This window comes from Rana temporaria, chromosome 8 (genome assembly GCF_905171775.1).
Source record: "Rana temporaria chromosome 8, aRanTem1.1, whole genome shotgun sequence".
In the NCBI taxonomy this organism is placed as follows: domain Eukaryota; kingdom Metazoa; phylum Chordata; class Amphibia; order Anura; family Ranidae; genus Rana; species Rana temporaria.
Genome location: NC_053496.1, coordinates 182843394 through 182862766, shown reverse-complemented (window position 1 = coordinate 182862766; position 19373 = coordinate 182843394). Strand labels below are relative to the sequence as shown.

At 46.5% G+C, this 19373-nt stretch overlaps 1 protein-coding gene across 1 annotated transcript in view; it reads right to left on the bottom strand.

Moving 5' to 3' along the window:
• Positions 1-17113, bottom strand: part of LOC120910584 (zinc finger protein OZF-like) — a 43564-nt gene extending 26451 nt beyond the window's left edge. The window contains exons 1-4 of the mRNA XM_040322342.1: positions 17018-17113; positions 16683-16931; positions 10966-11019; positions 5762-5812 (exon numbers count right to left, since the gene is read on the bottom strand). Coding sequence (XP_040178276.1) covers positions 5762-5812; positions 10966-11019; positions 16683-16931; positions 17018-17113 — 450 coding nt within the window. The remainder of the gene's footprint in view (positions 1-5761; positions 5813-10965; positions 11020-16682; positions 16932-17017) is intronic.
• Positions 17114-19373: the final 2260 nt, after the last annotated feature.

Sequence of the window (19373 nt, the reverse complement as noted above, 5' to 3'; positions counted from 1 at the left end):
GAAAGTGTATGTGACGCCGATCCCACCCACTGTACTCTGCAAGCAGTAGGAAGTGCTAGATCTCGAAATGAGCTTGTGGACACCAAACCTCCAACCAAAAAATCCCCCCAAAAAACAAAATGTTGCTGCAGGCATCGTCCCAGTAGACCCACTTCAACCCAACGACGTACGGGTATGTCCTATGAGATGGAAGTTGTTAAAATTAAATTAAAAAATAAGAAACTAGTGAAGCTACTTTCTCTGGGAAGGAGAAGAAGTCCACCTATTAGCAAAAAAACTGAGGGCTCACTGAGTGGGGGAGGGTTAGAGGGGAGATGCTATAGAAACAATCTCTTGTGCTCGAATGTGGTACTAACGGTCTAGCAGGCGTTCAACTGTTATGGCTTGTGGGTACAGCGCTAACATGCCCTGCAGCCCTCCCAGGACTATGGGTGTCTCTTTATGTGCAGCACTTTCTCTTACATGTAAAAATCATAATTTTTTTGCTAGAAATAAATAAAATAACCCCCAAATATTATATATGTCTAATTTTTATTGTTTCACTTTAATGCCGTGTACACACAACCATTTTTCATGACGAGAAAAATTAAAAATTTTTAATTGGTCGTGAAAAACGGTCGTGTGTGGGCTCCAGAGCATTTTTCTCGTTGCAAAAAATGGCCATTAAAAATTTAGAACCTGCTCTATTTTTTCTCGTTTTGAAAAACGGTCATGTGTAGGCGTATGAGAAGGGAAATTTGCGAAATCAGCCCAAACAGTGGCGGCATTCGAATAGAATTTCCCCTTTATAGTGCCGTCGTACGTGTTGTACGTCACCGCGCTTTGCTCGAGCATTTTTTATCATGATCGTGTGTATGCAAGGCAGGCTTGAGAGGAATCCCGTTGAGGAAAAAACATAGGGCCAGATCCACAAAGAAGTTACGTCGGCGTATCTATTGATACACCGTGTAACTTGTAGGATGCTCCGGCGTATCTTTGTTTTGTATCAACAAAACAAGATATGCCTGAATGGGGGCTAGATCCGACTGACGTAACGTCTTAGTACGCCGTCGGATCTTAGGTGCATATTTACGCTTCCGTTGATTTCCGCGTAGAGTATGCAAATTAGCTAGATACGCCGATTCTCAGAACGTACGTCCGGCCGGCGTATTTTTTTACGTCGTTTACGTGAGGCTTTTTTCGGCGTAACGTTACCCCTGGGTCTATGAGGCGTACGCAATGTTAAGTATGGATGTCGGGCCAGCGTCGAATTTTACGACGTTTGCGTAAAACGTTCGCGAATAGGGCTTTGCGTAAATTACGTTCACGTCGAAAGCATTGACTATTTGCGACGTGATTTCGAGCATGCGCACTAGGATACCCCCCACGGACGCCGCATGCGCCGTTAAAAAAAAACGTAATTTACGTGGGGTCAAGTTGAGTTAACATAAAACACGCCCACATCTTTGTCATTTGAATTTCGCGCCCTTACGCCCACACATTTACACTACGCCGCCGTAACTTACGGCGCAAATCCTTTGTGGATAAGGAACCTCCGCACTAAGTTACGGCGGCGTAGTGTATCTGAGATACGCTACGCCCGCTTATATTTACGCCGAGGTACGTGGATCTGGCCCATAGTTCTTTTTTTCCATGACATGAATAACAGTTGTGTGTCCGCGGTATAAGGATCATCATCATTCCCTTTTTAAGACCAATGACTTGAATATAAGCCTTCAAAATGGAGACTTTTGATTTTTAAAGTTCGGGTCCCATAGACTTCAATTGGATTCGTCATTCAGGTCCGAACATTTGCGATGTTCGAGAGTTCACTATCTGGTGAGGGAGGAGTGAAGGTGGAGCCAGGTGGTGGTGGGCAATGGAAGAGACGACACATTGAATGAGCACTTTATTTTTTAATCAGATCGCTGAAAGTGGACATTTGCCCTTGTATGATTTATGAGAAGCACTTTTTGGAGAAAATGTTGCACTTTATTTGTAATTGTTTTTATACATTGGTACTTGGACACGTATGAATTTGTATACAACACTTATAGCTAGATTCAGTAAGAGTTAGGCCGACTTATCAGTAGATAAGCCGACCTAACTCAGAATCTACGCCGACTTATGTTTAAGTGTATGCTCAAACAGAGATACGTTTAAACATATCTAAGATACGACGGCTTGCGCCGTCCTATCTTAGATTGCAATATTTTGGATGGCCGCTAGGTGGCGCTTCCATTGCCGTCGGTGTAGAATATGTAAATGAGGAGATACGCTGATTCACGAACGTACGCCCGGCCGACGCAGTACTTTTACGCCGTTTGCGTAAGAGGCCGCGTAAAGTTAGAGCTAGGCCCTATTGGAATAGTAATGTCAAGTATGACCGCCGTTCCCGCGTTGAAAATTCAAATTTTTTACGTTGTTTGCATAAGTCGTCTGTGAATCGGGATTTACGTTGTTTACATCCATGTCAAAATCAATAGGCCCGTGCTGTGTACTTAGCCGCAATGCACACTGGGAAATGTAGGCGCCCGGCGCATGCGCAGTAAGAGAAAACTTAAAAAACGTGAGGTCAAGCCTCATTGACATAAAACACGCCCCCCTCAAACACATTTGAATTAGGCGCCCTTACGCCCGCCCGCTTTAGGCTACGCCGCCGTAAGATAGCAGGCAAGTAAATTGTGAATCATGTACTTGCCTAGCTGACTTACGGCGGCGTAGCCTAAACACGCTAAGCTACGCCGCCGCAAGTTTGCACCATCGTACCTGAATCTAGCTATATGTTTATGGACACATATGAGGTTTTATAGGATACTTATTTTTTTATGATAATAAATGTATGTGCATGTTTGCATGAATTGAAGAATTTAATTGAGGACATTTTTGCTGAAGCGCTGTATTTACACTATATTGTCAAAAGTATTGGGACGCCTGCCTTTACATGAACTTTATTGGCATCCCTGTTTTGGTCCGTAGGGTTCACTATTGAGTTGGCCCGCCCTTTGCAGGACTCTGTGCATGCCAGTCAAGTTCATCCACCCCAAACTTGTTCATCCATGTGTTTATGGACCTTGCTTTGTGCACTGGTCCAAATCATTTGGTGGAGGGGGGATTATGGTGTGGGGATGTTTTTTAGGGGTTGGGCTTGGCCCCTTAGTTCCAGTGAAGGGAAATCTTAAGGTGTCAGCTTACCAAGACATTTTGGGCAATTTCATCCTCCCAAATCTGTAGGAACAGTTTGGGGACGGTCCCTTCCTGTTCCAACATGACTGCACACCAGTGCACAAAGCAAGGTCTATAAAGACATGAATGAGCGAGTTTGGGGTAGAGGAACTTGACTGGTCTGCACAGAGTCTTGACCTCAACTCGATAGAACACCTTTGGGATGAATTACAGCAGAGACTGCGAGCCAGGTCTAATAGTTCAACATCAGTGCCTGACCTCACAAATGCGCTTCTGGAAGAATGGTCGAATCAATCCCATAGACACACTCCTAAACTTTGTTGACAGCCTTCCCAAAAAAAAGATGAAGCTGCAAAGGGTAAGCAAACTCAATATTGAACCCTACGGACTAAGATTGGGATGCCATTAAACTTCATTTGCGTTTAAAGGCAGGTGTCCCAATACTTTTGGAAATATAGGGCCAGATTCACGTAGGAGAGCGTATCTTTGTGCGGGCGTATCGTATCCTATTTACGCTACGCCTCCGCAACTTAGACAGGCAAGTGCGTATTCACAAAGCACTTGCTCCGTAAGTTGCGGCGGCGTAGCGTAAATGGGCCGGCATAAGCCCGTGTAATTCAAATTTGGAAGAGGTGGGCATGTTGCATTCAAATGAGCGTAAATGACGCGCCCAAAGAATGGCGCATGCGCGCACATGCTCAGTATCACGTCGAATTTACGCCCTAAGATACGCCAGGCCCAATGCCTGTGACGTGAACGTAACCAACGCACAGCCCCATTCACGTACGACTTACGTAAACAACGTAAAAAGATACGCTTGCCGACGTCCATATTTTGCATTGGCTGCGCCTCATATAGCAGGGGTAACTTTACGCCGGACGTAAGCCTTAACGTAAACGGCGTAGCGGGCGCAAGTACGTTCGTGAATCGGCGTATCTACCTAATTTACATATTTGACGCGTAAATCTACAGAAGCGCCCCTAGCGGCCAGCGTAAATATGCACCCAAGATATGACGGCGTAAGAGAATTACGCCGCTCGTATCTTGGCCAAATCTATGCGTAACGGATTCTAAGAATCAGGCGCATAGATACGACGGCTCGCATTCGGACTTAAGACGGCGTACGTGGAGATATGCCGTCGTAATTCCTTTGAGAATCTGGCCCCTAGTGTATATTTGATTAATAATTTCCTTACTCAGAACAGGAAGGTGGCTTCTCCCCCATGTGCAATCTCTGATGTCTGTAAAGATTGGACTTCTGTAAAAAACATTTCCCGCACTCATAACAGGAAAGTGTCTTCTCACCTGTGTGCAACCTCTGATGTCTGTTATAAGAGGACTTGTCTGAAAAGCATTTCCCGCACACAGAGCAGGAATACGGCTTTTCCCCCGTGTGCGATCTCTGATGTGTGCTAAGATGTGTCTTCACTGTAAAACATTTACCGCACTCGTAACAAGAATACGGCTTCTCCCCTGTGTGTGATCTCTGATGTATGATAAGGTGTGACTTCCTTGAAAAACATTTCCCGCACACAGGACAGGAATAGGGTTTCTCTCCCGTGTGCAATCTATGATGTGTGTTAAGATGTGACACATATGAGAAACATTTCCTGCACACAGGACAGGAATACGGCTTCTGCCTTGTATGCGATCTCTGATGTGTGGAAAGATGGGATTTTGATGAGCAAACTTTCCCGTACTCAGGACAGGAATGTGGCTTCTCACCTGTATGAGATTTTTTAGGATAAGAGGAATATAATGGTCCGGCACCATCCCGCACAGTCTGAGGTTCCTCAGGATAAGAGGAATACGATAGTCCGGCACCGTCCCGCACAGTCTGAGGTTCCTCAGGATAAGAGGAATACGATGGTCCGGCACCGTCCCGCACAGTCTGAGGTTCCTCAGGATAAGAGAAATACGATGGTCCGGCACCGTCCCGCACAGTCTGGGGTTCCTCAGGATATGAGGAATACGATGGTCCGGCACCGTCCCACACAGTCTGAGGTTCCTCAGGATAAGAGGAATACGATGGTCCGGCACCGTCCCGCACAGTCTGAGGTTCCTCGGGATAAGAGGAATACGATGGTCCATCTACACTGTGTGGTGCCGGATGGACATTTGAGGTAGTCGGGTTTTCTCCTGGACTATACTGTGTGATGTCCTTATTTTCTACTTTACAGTCTGGAGACAAAGTGAGACAATCCTCTGAGGTTTTCCTCATCTCCCGTCCATCTACTAAAATAGAAATACAAAGATTACTAGACATGAGCTGATTGGTTCCCCTAAACCAGGACTCCGCCCACATCAGGCAGCTTTGTCTCTGAGGATCTTACAATTCCCCCTCTCAAGGTAACTAGTAAATGGGTCCTCTGATCTCCTACCAGATCATTTCTTTATTCATGGACCTTAGTCAGAGAGTGAGGAAACAACGAGAACTGTCTTTTATAGGAGTGACAGTGATGAGGGGATTACAGGATGGGTGGAGGAATGGATTTAGTATTAATGACCCACCTGTGCTGATCTCTGTAGGAGTGTCCTCCTCTATAAATGTCCCCGTTATTCCATCCTCCTCCATAGACTGCTGATCACCCCTCACATACGTCTCTTCTTCTTCAACCTCAACTTTTATCACTATCAGATCTTCAACCTAAACCAAGAGAAGGATCAACAATATAAAATATAAGCTTTCATTTTGTGGCATCACATAAAAAATACACACAGTACCTTGTTAAGGCAAGGGATGGTGTGACCTTCCTGTGTGGAATCCCGGGAATACAGAGGACGGGGACATCTCTCTGGTGGGTTCCCATTACTGGATCCATCTGTAGGAAACACACACACTGACTGAATACATTGTTTCTATGTGTTTATCAGATGATGGGGGATCTAGGTGGAGCCTCCGTACTGCTCTCTCCTTTACAATAAAGTCTCCTCTTACCCGGTGATGTGAGGGGCGGCTGATTGTCCATCATGACGTCCTTGTAGAGATCCTTGTGTCCTTCTAAATACTCCCACTCCTCCATGGAGAAATAGACAGTGACATCCTGACACCTTATAGGAACCTGACACACACAATGATACAGTCACCATCCAGACACACCCCTTGTCTGTTACTGGATAATGTCCCAGAATTCCCAGAATCCTCCTCACCTCTCCTGTCAGCAGCTCCATCATCTTCTTGGTGACTTCTAGAATCTTCTCCATGTTGTGTCTCTCAGGTTTTAGGGAGTCACATGGAGGCACTATAATTGTCATATAATCACCAGACTTCAGAACACGAAAATTCTGCATTGGAAAACCAATAGGAATGTTAGAATCCTCTTCACCTCTCCGGTCAGGTTTGTGTTTTATTAATAGAGATAAGAGTGATGTCATGTGACCTCCCAGAACCCTCCTCACCTCTCCGGTCAGGTCTGTGTTTTATTAATAGAGATAAAAGTGATGTCATGTGACCTCCCAGAATCCTCCTCACCTCCCCGGTCAGGTCTGTGTATTATTAATAGAGATAAGAGTGATGTCATGTGACCTCCCAGAATCCTCCTCACCTCTCCAGTCAGCAGGTAGATGATCTCCAGGGTGAGGTTTAGTATGTTCTTAGTCATGTAACTCCAGTCCTCCTCCATCCTCATTTGTTCCATACAGGTCTCCTTGTAGATGAATATCTTTGGGAAATAAAAGTAAGAATTATTTGGATGGTATTGGTCACACAATAATAGGATGTGGATGTGAAGGCGGGGGGGTTGTAAAAGACCTACGACACCTTCGTCCAGTTAAGGACCATCCCCTGAATGGGAGGACTGCAGGGGGGTTTGATAAGAGGGGACCCCCATCCAGTTAAAGAAGACTCCAACTGTGAGGACTGAGGGGGGGGGGGTGATAAGATGGCACCCCCATCCAGGAACATTGAAACCCCCCTTCAATTAAAGACCCCAGCTGGGAGGACTGCAGGGGGGGGGGTGTGTGATAACAGGGGACCCCCATACAGCAACATAGGAAACCCCCTTCAGGTAAATAAGACTCCCAGGTAGGAGGATTGAAGGGGGATGATAAGGGGGATCCCCAATCCAGTTAAAAAAAGACCCCCAGCTGGGAGGACTGCCCACCCCCCTCTGGAAGAAAGAGACCACTGGCCAGGAAGACTGCAGACGGCTGCCCTCTCCTCCCTCTGGAGAAAAAAGGAATGGTGTGTAGGGAATGAAGACATCCAGAGCCATACACATCGGCGCCAGTCACGGTGCAGAATCGGAGGATCACACAGTAGCAGAGAGGGATAAAGAAATACGGCACAGTCCCGATGTCTGTGAGGTCACTGTCACTGTTCTCCATGCTGCCAAACCCACCCTCTCTTCCTTTACAGGAGCTGAGCCGATCCCGGGCTCTGCACAAAGGGGAGGCTGGAGGATATGGGGGAGGGGGAGGCGGGGATGATGCTAAGCCTGTGCAGTGAGTTAAAGCGCCCCCTACCAATATAGTTAAAAACACTGAAAGCCGACAGGAGGGGGAGAGTAGGATTGGCACTGCGGGGCTGCCACTGAGGAAACCCAGGCACAGGATTCAAAACCGGACTGTATGGTTGAATCCCGGACAGGTGGCAACCCTATTTTGACCCCGTAAAGGGGGAAATAATCTGCCCCTGAAGGGGTTAATCTAGGTTCCCACACTATATATGTGTGTATCATCATCTGCTGGAGATAAAAAAATATCACAGTGATTATGGAGGAAGAGGACGGACATGACGGGGATTACTGGGTGTAAATAGAAAATAAAATCTTATTACCTCCTCAGCTGCCAGTTCCAGCAATGTCTCCTCTCTACTTCCTCCCAACTCACCTCTCACCCGGAACTTCCTGTCTGTACCTGAAATACCTTCCTGTCTTCCATAGAGACTGCCCGTCTGGATAGAAATGAGATAACCACCTTGTGGAGCTCAAAGGAACTGCATCCCCGAGAAACGTCTCGTAGTGCGAACTTGTGCGGTGTGTGTGTATGTACTGTATATCCTTGTGTAGCGCCTGGCTACTTTCATAGCAGGTGCTCTTGTAAATTTAGAAGGGGGTCAGAGAGTTAATTGACTCTGACCATGTTAATTTAGCTAAATTTGAGGCCTCTGTTCCAGCTCTGGCTGTACTGTGTGCAGGGGCGGACTGACAACTCATGGGGCCCCCGGGCAATAGAAGATTATGGGGCCCCTCTGGCTTACAGATGACCACCACGCCAGGAGGCAGTGCAGAGGCAGGGCAGCTAAAATCGTGGGATCTTCACATTAAAAGCATGTCAGTTTCGGACATATCAGGGACAGATCTAAAAAAAACACAGATTTTTACATACTGTCCCTGGTTTTACTGAGCCTGGCAACCCTGATGGGGCCCCCTAGTGGCATGGGGCCCTCGGGCAGTGCCCGAGTGACTCAATGGTCAGTCCGCCCCTGACTGTGTGCACTAGGGTGACCACATTTCCAAACTGCCATTCAGGGACACCCCCTCCCCCTCACCTTCCCCAAAAAAAGATGAGGGGGGATGGGGGAAATGTAGTCTCGGGGGTTGATGGGGAATTTGGCAGTGGGTTATTTGTCAGCTGAATGTGCCACTTGCCATCAGATGCAGTGCCGCTTGCCACCCATAATACTGCTGTCACTCCCTTTGCATGAGCCCTGTGCATTACAGGAAAGGAGTGGAGTCACTATCTGGAGAGTGAAGATCACACCAGTCCCTGCTGCTTACCACTAGGTGCCGGAGGAGGAGGTGCCGAGGTGGGTGGGTATAGTAGTGCTGCACTAGGCGCAAGCCTCGCTCCCGGCCTCACTGTCTGAGAGTAAATTGTCACTGGTTGCAAGACGCCAGGCAGTGCTAGTCCTAGCAACCAGTTCCGTAAATGTAGTTACTAGTTAGTAGGGGGTAACTGTGTCCTCTATTTCATTTCGGGACATTGTATTGTCCCGGAATGAAGGTGCCCGGGACCAGGGACAGACATGTCAATTGCGGGACAGTGCCGGGCAATCCGGGACACGTGGGCACCCTAGTGTCTGGTGGACTTCAGGCACCCCCCAGACGGTAGGTGGCAGCAGTAGGAGTCAGGGTTGTGTGGATACTTCTCCTCGGCAGCCAATCAGGAGGGTTGATCGCCTCGCTGTGCATGCTGGGGAGGGGTATTTAGGGGCAGACGTCATTGGTTGGGCATCGTCGCCCTGCCGCTCTCCACCTGGGCAGTCGTCCCACCACCCCGTGTGTGGCCTTCTTGGCCGGGGTGTGTGTCGCAGTGTTTCTGGCTCCGGGACCACGTTGGTCCGGAGCATTAATCTACCTCATAGACTCAGTAGGCAGACTGAGTCTACAAACTGCAAGTGGTCCGTCCAAAGTGGGAGGAAGCCGGTTGAAGGAGAACCTGTCTGAGGGACACCAAGCACGAGGCTGGTGTCACAGGAGAGGCCTATTTGCTCATCGAAGGACACTTCGAATCTGAGAGGCTGTACGATGGTCGCCTACCAGTTTCCTGACGTAACTAAAGCTGTTAGAAGGAGATCCGGGTGCCAAATCCAGTTGAGAAGGGTTTTGGAGCGAGATTATCTCCAACTTTAGGAGGGTATGTGGCAGAGACTTCAACCTAAAGTTTCCGAGTGACACTCTGGCTGCTAGGCTGGTGAGAGAGGCCTATCCAGGTGCACTATACCCACTCTGGCTAGAGTGGCGAAGAAGTTTGTCTTTGGGAGCAGGACTGTTTCCAGTACCAGTTAACCCTGAATCCCCCATTCCCATTTCTTCTATCGTTTTTACCCGGCTGGGTAATAAAAGCACAGAAAAGACACCTGTCGTGTGGACATTGACTTTATTACAGCTCTCATCCAGTACCCTAGACGGCAGAGATAAAGAGGTAACATGTCACCAAAAACAAAGCAGCAGCTCCTTCGGGGGGTAGTGCTACACGTATAGATGGGGGTCATCTCCACTCCCACCTAGAGGGGTAGAAATATATTACTGCCTAGTCCAGACTTTATCAGCCAGGGTTCCTAGCACAAATTCTGGGAGGGTTCTGTTTCGGCAGACCCTTCAAGGAATGGGGTCCGTGTCGGCTTTGGCTGCTCGAACCACTTGAGTACCTCAGTCCCTGTCTGGAGCCTGACGCCCCGGGGGATCAGGGTCAGGTCCTTCCTCACAGGAGGACCACTTGACGCAGCACCCGTTGCACGTTTTTGTGTTTCACTCTTTATGTGTGTGCACATTTTTTCTGCACGGGGTGGAGTTTTTGGGTTGTGTTTTACACGCCACAGGCTTTTCAATAGAAAAAATTGTGATTCTGAGTATAGTGTAGTGCAGTATTTAACACTGCATAACATAACTTTTGACTCTGAGTGTAGTGTTAATATAGTGTAGTGTATATACATTTATAAATAAATATTGTGTATTGAATTTGGGTAATAAGCCCCCACCATTGTGTCTGGTAGGCCAACATAAAGAGGCAGACGTTCCCATGGCACTGTGAGGGGGCCAGCAGCATATGTGTGGACAGGCAAAGGTGGACATGGTCAGTCTTCAGACAGGGCATAATTTCTCTAGTGTTTATATTGCCCATGCCATCTAGCCACAGCATGCAGAGGAGGTGGTGGACTGCCTACTAAACCATCCTCATCTTCCATAACCCAAGCAGAGACTAGTGCGCAGTCCACTATAGCTGCCAAAGCTGCTTATTCTGCTTCCTTGCCCACAGCTATTCCTGACATAGCCCCAGCATCAGGCATGGATGAGTCAGCTGAATTATTTGAACACAGCGTCAGCCACTTGCTCCTGGACAATGCACAGCCATTACTTGTTTCTGATGTTGGTTCTTAAGGATGAGGTTGAGGAAGGCAGGAACATGAGCCTACAGAGAGGGGAGAATACTGGTAGACAACAAATTGGCATTCATGTTCCCCCAGCCTTAGCGTATTGCCAAGTTGGCTCCAGTGATGATAAGGATGCATAGCCATTACTTGATTAAGATCTTGGTTCTGAGGTTGAGGAAGGTAGGAACGTGAGCCTATATAGAGGGGAGAACACTGGTACACAAATTGGCAGTCATGTTCCCCCAGTTGCAGCATATTGCCAAGTTTTCTCCAGTGATAATGAGGTCACTGACGTGATTTGGGTGCCAGATAGAGCAAAGTGAGGTTGAGGCACAACCCCATTGAGGCATCCATCGTGGAAGAGTAGAGATTAGCCACCCTATTCCATCACATTGTAGAGCTCTTACAGTATCTCCTGGCCAATTCCCTCCCACAGCTCAGCTGTCTGGGCCTTTTTTAGTACATGTGCAGCCGATCGCACTGTTGCAATTTGTAAACTTTGCCTTAAGCAGAACAAGCGTGGCAAAAACACCAGCCATTTGGGTACCACATGCTGGACAAGGCATTTAACCTCTCACACACTCAGCCCAATGGCAAGAGCACCTAAAAGCCACACACAAGGGACACACTCCCCGCCTTTCTGGTCTACACCCACTATATCTCATGACCTCTTCGCAGCTTCCACCGACAGGGATGAAGGTATAGCACAGGGTGCCCCAGGTCCTGGCAGCACACCACCAGCTGTAGAGTATAGCAGGCAGCTGCTGCAGCAAAAAAAAAAAAAAAATACACTCCCTGCCACCCACGTGCCCAGCATCTACATTCCAACTTTTCCAAATTGCTGGCTTTATAACGCCTTTCCATCTGGTAGATTCTGTGAATTTGCAGAATGTGCAGTACCACAATGGCAGGTTCCCAGTCACCATTTCTTTGCACGTAAGGCCATTCCAGCTCTGTACCATCACGTGGAAGGCAATGTGTTGGCATGTTGGGCAAGGCAGTCAGCCACAAGGTCCACGTTACTGCCAACACGTGGTCCAGCAAGCAGTCAGGGATGATATATTTTGTTCACAGCACACTGGGTAACTCTGCTTGCTTTTTTGCCACCACGTCTCCATACAGCTGGTGGTAATGATGTGAGATTTGTCAGCTCACCCTACACCCCCCCCCCCCCCGCCTGAATTGTCCTATGAACCCAGCATCTAAATTCAAACTTGTCCAAATAAAAAAAAGATTGCAGAGAAAATCAATTGAAATTTAATTTTTTTTCTTTATACTTGGAAGTTTTGCTGCAGCAGGTTCTATACATGGTAAAGATGTGCCACCTGACAGACAGACTAAGGGGACCTCCCCAGGCACTATATTAAAAGGAAATTTTCATTGTTTCATTGTAGCATCATTGAAATCACTGCGCCTTTAAAAACAATCCTTTTAAAAAAAAAAAATTGCATTGATACATGTCCCCCAGGGCAGTACCTGGACCATTTTTATGGCCAATAACTTGCATATAATGCCGCGTACACACGACCATTTTTAATGGTCTAGAAAAAACAACATTTTTTTTCAACCCGATTATTGTTAAGCCTGCCTTGCCTACACACGATCGTGAAAAAAAAATGCTCTAGCAAAGCGTGGTGACGTACAACACGTACGATGGCACTTAAAGGGGAAGTTCCATTCGGATGGCGCCACCCTTGGGGCTGCTTTCGTGTTAGTAAAAGTTTGGTAAGAGACGATTCAGCGCTTTTCAGTCTGTTACAGCGTGATGAATGTGCTATCTCCATTACGAATGGTAGTTTTACCAGAACGAGCGCTCCCGTCTCATAACTTGCTTCTGAGCATGCGCGTTATTTTCACGTCGTTAAAGCCTACACACGACCGGTTTTTAAGACGTTAAAAATGACAACGTGAAAAACGACGGGAAAATTTAGAGCATGTTCTAAATTTTTAATGCCCATTTTTAACGTCGTAAAAAATGCTCTGGAGCCCACACACGATCGTTTTTAACGGCATTAAAAAAAAAAATTCACATCGCGAAAAACGGTTGTGTGTACGCGGCATAAGCCTTCACAAAAATGGGGACTCTTGATTTTCCAAGTTCGGTCCCATAGACTTTATTAGGGTTCGTCGGTCAGGTCTAAACTTTGATAATGTTCGAGAGTTCTGGTGGGAACCGAACCGGGGGGTGTTTGGCCCATCTCCAGTGGATGACCCTGGTGGAATACGAAGTGGAGGAATGGTAGAAACCCCTGTTATTTTCTATGAGCGCAAGTTGACCCAGGGCTAAAAAGGTCAAACTATCTCTTGAGGAGTGAAGGTGGAGGACAGCCACATGGTGACGGACAGTGAAAGAGACGACACATTGAATGAGCACTTTATTTTTTAATCAGAACATTTAAGGATTGAATGTAATAAAACTGTAAAGTGTTTTTGAATATGGAAAAATAAATAATAATAATAAATAAAATAAAAAAATACTGAAAGTGGACATTTGCACTTGTATCATTTATGAGACGCATAGAGCACTTTTTGGAGAAAATGTTGCACTATATTTGTAATTGCATCTTATATACACTATATTACCAAAAGTATTGGGACACCTGCCGTTACACACACATAAACTTTAATGGCGTCTTAGTCCGTAGTGTTCAATATTGAGTCGGCCCACCCTTTGCAGCTATAACAGCTTCAACTCTTCTGGGAAGGCCACAAGGTTTAGGAGGGTGTCTATGGAGATGTTTGAACATCCTTCCAGAAGCGCATTTGTGAGGTGAGCCACTGATATTGAACGAGGAGGTGTTCTATGGGGTTCAGGTCAGTACTCTGTGCAGGCCAGTCAAGTTCCTCCACACCAAACTTGCTCATTCATGTCTTTATGGACCTTGCTTTGTGCACTTGTGCGCAGTCAAGTTGGAACAGAAAGGGGCCACCACTAAACTGTTCCCACAAAGTTGGGAACATGGAATTGTTCAAAATGTCTTGGTATGCTGACACCTTAGGAGTTCCCTTCACTGGAACTAAGGAGCCAAGCCCAACCCCTGAAAAACAACCCCACACCCTAAGAGCCCCCCCCTCCACCAAACGATTTGGACCAGTGCACAAAGCAAGGTCCATAAAGACATGGATGAGCGAGTTTGGGGTGGAGGAACTTGACTGGCCTTCACAGAGTCCTGACCTCAACCCCATAGAACACCTTTGGGATGAATTAGACCGGAGACTGCGAGCCAGGCCTTCTCATCCAACATCAGTGCCTGACCTCACAAATGCGCTTCTGGAAGAATGGTCGAATCAATCCCATAGACACCCTCCTAAACTTTGTTGACAGCCTTCCCAAAAAAAAGATGAAGCTGCAAAGGGTAAGCAAACTCAATATTGAACCCTACGGACTAAGATTGGGATGCCATTAAAGTTCATGTGCGTGTAAAGGCAGGTGACCCAATACTTTTGGTAATTTAGTGTATATTGGTATTTGGATACATATGAATTTGTATACAACATTTAATTTATGGACATATATGAGGTTTTATAGGATAATAATTTCAGAATAGGAACTTCTTCCCGAGTGTGATTTCTGATGTCTGTAAAGATTGGACTTCTGTGAAAAACATTTCCCGCACTCATAACAGGAAAGTGTCTTCTCACCTGTGTGCAACTTCTGATGTCTGTTATGAGAGGACTTGTCTGAAAAACATTTCCCGCACACAGAACAGGAATATGGCTTTTCCCCCGTGTGCAATCTCTGATGTGTGCTAAGGTGCGACTTCACTGTAAAACTTTTACCGCACTCATGACATGAATACGGTTTCTCCCCTGTGTGCAATCTATGATGTATGTTAAGATGTGAATTCCTTGAGAAACATTTCCCACACACAGGACAGGAATACGGCTTCTCTCCCGTGTGCAATCTCTGATGTGTGTTAAGATGTGACTTCACAGAGAAACATTTTCCGCACACAGGGCAGGAATACGGCTTCTCACCTGTATGCGATCTCTGATGTGCGTTAAGATGTGACTTCACTGAAAAACTTTTCCCGCACTCAGGACAGGAATATGGCTTCTCACCGGTGTGAAATCTCTGATGTGTAGAAAGGTGGGACTTTGTTAAACAAACTTTTCCGCACTCAGGACAGGAATGTGGATTCTCACCTGTATGAGATTTTTTATGCACAATAAGTCTGGATTTAAAACGGAAACACTTCCCGCACTCACTACAGGAAAATCTCATATCCTTTGGAAGGATGGCACCGTCCCGCACAGTCTGAGGTTCCTCAGGATAAGAGGAATACGATGGTCCGGCACCATCCCGCACAGTCTGAGGTTCCTCAGGATAAGAGGAATACGATGGTCCATCTACACTGTTTGGTGCCGGATGGACATTTGAGGTAGTCGGGTTTTCTCCTGGACTATACTGTGTGATGTCCTCATCTTCTACTTTACAGTCTGGAGACAAAGTGAGACAATCCTCTGAGGTTTTCCTCATCTCCCGTCCATCTACTAAAATAGAAATACAAAGATTATTACTAGACATGAGCTGATTGGTTCCCCCAAACCAGGACTCTGCCCACATTAAGCAGCTTTGCCTCTGAGGATCTTACAATTCCCCCCTCAAGGTAACTAGTAAATGGGTCCTCTGATCTCCTACCAGATCATTTCTTTATTCATGGAACTTAGTCAGAGAGTGAGGAAACAACGAGAACTGTCTTTTATAGGAGTGACAGTGATGAGGGGATTATAAGACGAGTGTCCCCACCCCCTCTATCACTCACTGCCATCTTCCCAACATAAGAAGTCCTGCACTTCCTTATTTAGTCCATGATTTAGTCATGAATAACAGCAGGGCTGAGCCCCACCAGGGGTCAGAGAGTGAGGATGGGGGAGAACAACCAAGATGAAGACTGGACTGATCCTGAAGACCACCATCATTGGGGCAGAAGACCCAAGACAAATGCCCCAAGTGCTTAGGTCAAGCAAAGCCTATGGTAAAAATCAACATTTTGCTGAACCCCGGAATCAACATAAATCCAGTCTAGATACACAAATTGTGTCTGCAGTACAGGGAAGGAAGATTATCCGAGAGAAATACAGGAAACAGGACGGGGAACAGCAGCTTGTGCTCGTGACCAGGGTATTACAGGCTAATATCACCCAATCCCTGCCCTACTCTGGACCAATCAGTGAGCAGTATGGGTGGAGGAATGGACTTAGTGTTAATGACCCACCTGTGCTGATCTCTGTAGGAGTGTCCGCCTCTATATATATCCTTATTATTCCATCCTCCTCCATAGATTGCTGATCATCCCTCACATTCGTCTCTTCTTCTTCTGCTTTAACCTCAACTTTTATATCTATCAGATCTTCACCCTAAACCAAGAGAAGAATCAACAATAACATCTCTAAAATATAAGCTTTAATATTGTGGCATCACATAAAAAATACACACAGTCTTTGTAAATCAATGTTCTAGATGCTCCGTCCAACAAACCTTGTTATGGTGAGGGATAGTGTGACCTTCCTGTGTGGAATCCCGGGAATACAGAGGACGGGGACATCTCCCTGGTGGGTTCCCATTACTGGATCCATCTGTAGGAAACACACACTGACTGAATACATTGTTTCTATGTGTTTATCAGATGATGGGGGATCTAGGTGGAGTCTCCGTACTGCTCTCTCCTTTACAATAAAGTCTCCTCTTACCCTGTGATGTGAGGGGCGGCTGATTCTCCATCATAACGTCCTTGTAGAGATCCTTGTGTCCTTCTAAATACTCCCACTTCTTCTTAGTAGATACAGTTCCATAATTCGCAGTCCCATTCACTTCTCCCATCAGCAGCTGAACAATCTTCTTGGTGAATTCTAGAATCTTGTCAATGTTGTGTCTCTCAGGGGTCAGTGAGTAAGGTGGAGGCACTGTGATGGTCACACGGTCACCAAACTTTATTGGAGGCAAACTCTGTATTGAAACAGCAACAGTAACTATTATACTAGACGTAATAGAGATAAGAGTGATGTCATGTGACCTCCCAGAATCCTCCTCACCTCTCCGGTCAGCAGGTAGATGATCTCCAGGGTGAGGTTTAGTATCTTCTCAGTCACGTGACTCCGGTCCTCCTCCATCCTCATTCGTGCCGTCATTTGTACAGGTCTCCTTGTAGACAGATAACTTTGGGAAATTAAGGTAAGAATTATTTGGATGGTATTGATTACACAATAATCGGATGTTGGGGGGGGGGGGGGGTTGTAATAGGAGGGTTGTTGTACATTTAAGGACTACTGCCCGCATGGGAACCCATTCCGTTTGGACTGTTTAATGTTATTACATTTTTGAAGACCCGGGACCCTCTTGACCAGTTGGAACATACTGTAAATAGTGTTTTCTCTGTTGGGTTTGTTTTATTTCTGAACTGGTTTTGATTAGTTTTAGACCCACAGATAAAGAATGATAAATACGATCCTTCTTCTGTCTTTGTGTTTTGCTCTAGGGCAGTGCTGTAAGGTCAACTTACGGTCATTATGATGTCCAGGAAAGGGAACCGCCTCATTTATTTTGTCAGCTAATCAGGATAATTGACAGAACTCTGACTGGAAGGCCCCCACTACCCATTAAGAGGACCTTAAAGTCCATCAGCTTCCATTATTTCTCACAGTCACCTCAGCTCCTCTACGTCCCTCAGAACCCTCAGTATCTTCCTCCCTCTGACACCAATGACGAAACATAGTCTTCATGGAAGGCTGAGGAATGTTTTCTTCCTTCTGACCAGCAATATTAGGGGCTCTATGCTCCATACTTCCAACCCCGGCCCTCCAACGTTGTGTTGGCTGTAATATCGTAAATTGCCCATTGGCTGCCTATGTGGTGTAATAACTGCCCTTTGTAGGCCATGTATGGTCAGGATGGTCATTCTCTTGTCTATTTAATGTCAGTGCTGTTTGTTTAGAGGACCATAATACGAGAGTTTAACTCAAAAATTAAGGAAAAGCTCGAGCCCCGTAAGTAGAGAAATGTTTTGACCCTGAAGGGGTTAATCTAGGTTCCCACACTATATGTGTGTATCATCATCTGCTGGAGATAAAAGACGTCACAGTGACTATGGAGGAAGAGGACGGACATGACGGGGTTACTGGGTGTAAATAGAAAATAAGATCTTATTACCTCCTTTCCTGCCACTTCAAGCAATGTCTTCTCTCTACTTCCTCCCGACTCACCTCTCACCTGGAACTTCCTGTCTGTACCTGACATCACTGCCTATCTTCCATAGAGACTGCCTGTCTTGGTATAACTGAGATCACCACCTTGTGGAGCTCAGAGGAACTGCATCCCCGAGAAACGTCGGTATATCCTTATAGATGGAGTCATCTCTACTCCCACCAAGGGGGATAGAAATATATTACTGCCTAGTCCAACCTTTCTCAGGCCAGGGTTCTTTTAAAGGTTTCTAGGGTTCTGAGCAGAGCCGATCCGCCCTATAGGTTCACTGTGCAAGGTGCTTAGGGCCCCCCAAATTACTAGAGGCCCCACCTGGTGAGAAGTCATTTTCGCCCCCTCACCCCGCTTCTCAACTCGCTGGCTACATGGGAGAAATGGGAGAAGAGGTAAGAAGTCAGCACCCCCCGCTTCTCAATTTAATGTAAGATGTCATTTTCGACAGCAGAACACCCCCTCCCCCCGCTTCTCAACTTTCTTTAATGTGACATGTCACTGTCGTCAGCGCCCCCCCGCTTCGGGCCCCAGGGAGGTCAGGATCGGCACTGGTTCTGAGTAATAAAAAATGTTGGTTTGTCAGTAGCAACTGACACCTAGGGATGAGCTGACGGATGAGTATGAACGGACACCTAGGAATGAGTATTAAAGCGGAGGTTCACCCAAAAATCAACTTTCTGCCATTAGATCCAGCATACTGCTGACATCTGCAGTATGCTGGTTTTTTTTGTACTTATCGTTTATCAGCCGTTGTTATCCGGCTCCGAGCGGAGATTTCTGCGGGGAATAGGCGTTCCTAAGCCAAGCGGATTTGATTGACGGGCTGCTAAAGCGCGTCACGCCTTCCAAAAATACCCAAAGTCACACTCGGGTGTTTACGGCGCCTACGCCTGCCGTGTAGAGCCGACTGCGCAGGCGCCGTAAACACTCGAGTGTGACTTTGGGTATTTTCGTCAATCAACTCCGCTTGGCTTAGGAACGCCTATACCCGAAAGGAATCCCCGCTCGGAGCCGGATAACAAAGGCTGATAAAACGATAAGTACAAAAAAAAAAACAGCATACTGCAGATGTCAGCAGTATGCTGGATCTAATGGCAGAAAGTTGATTTTTGGGTGAACCCCCGCTTTAACCTAGTTTCGGACCAAACTATAGCTGTTTGGATGAAAGTCAGAACATTAGCACATTCGGACACC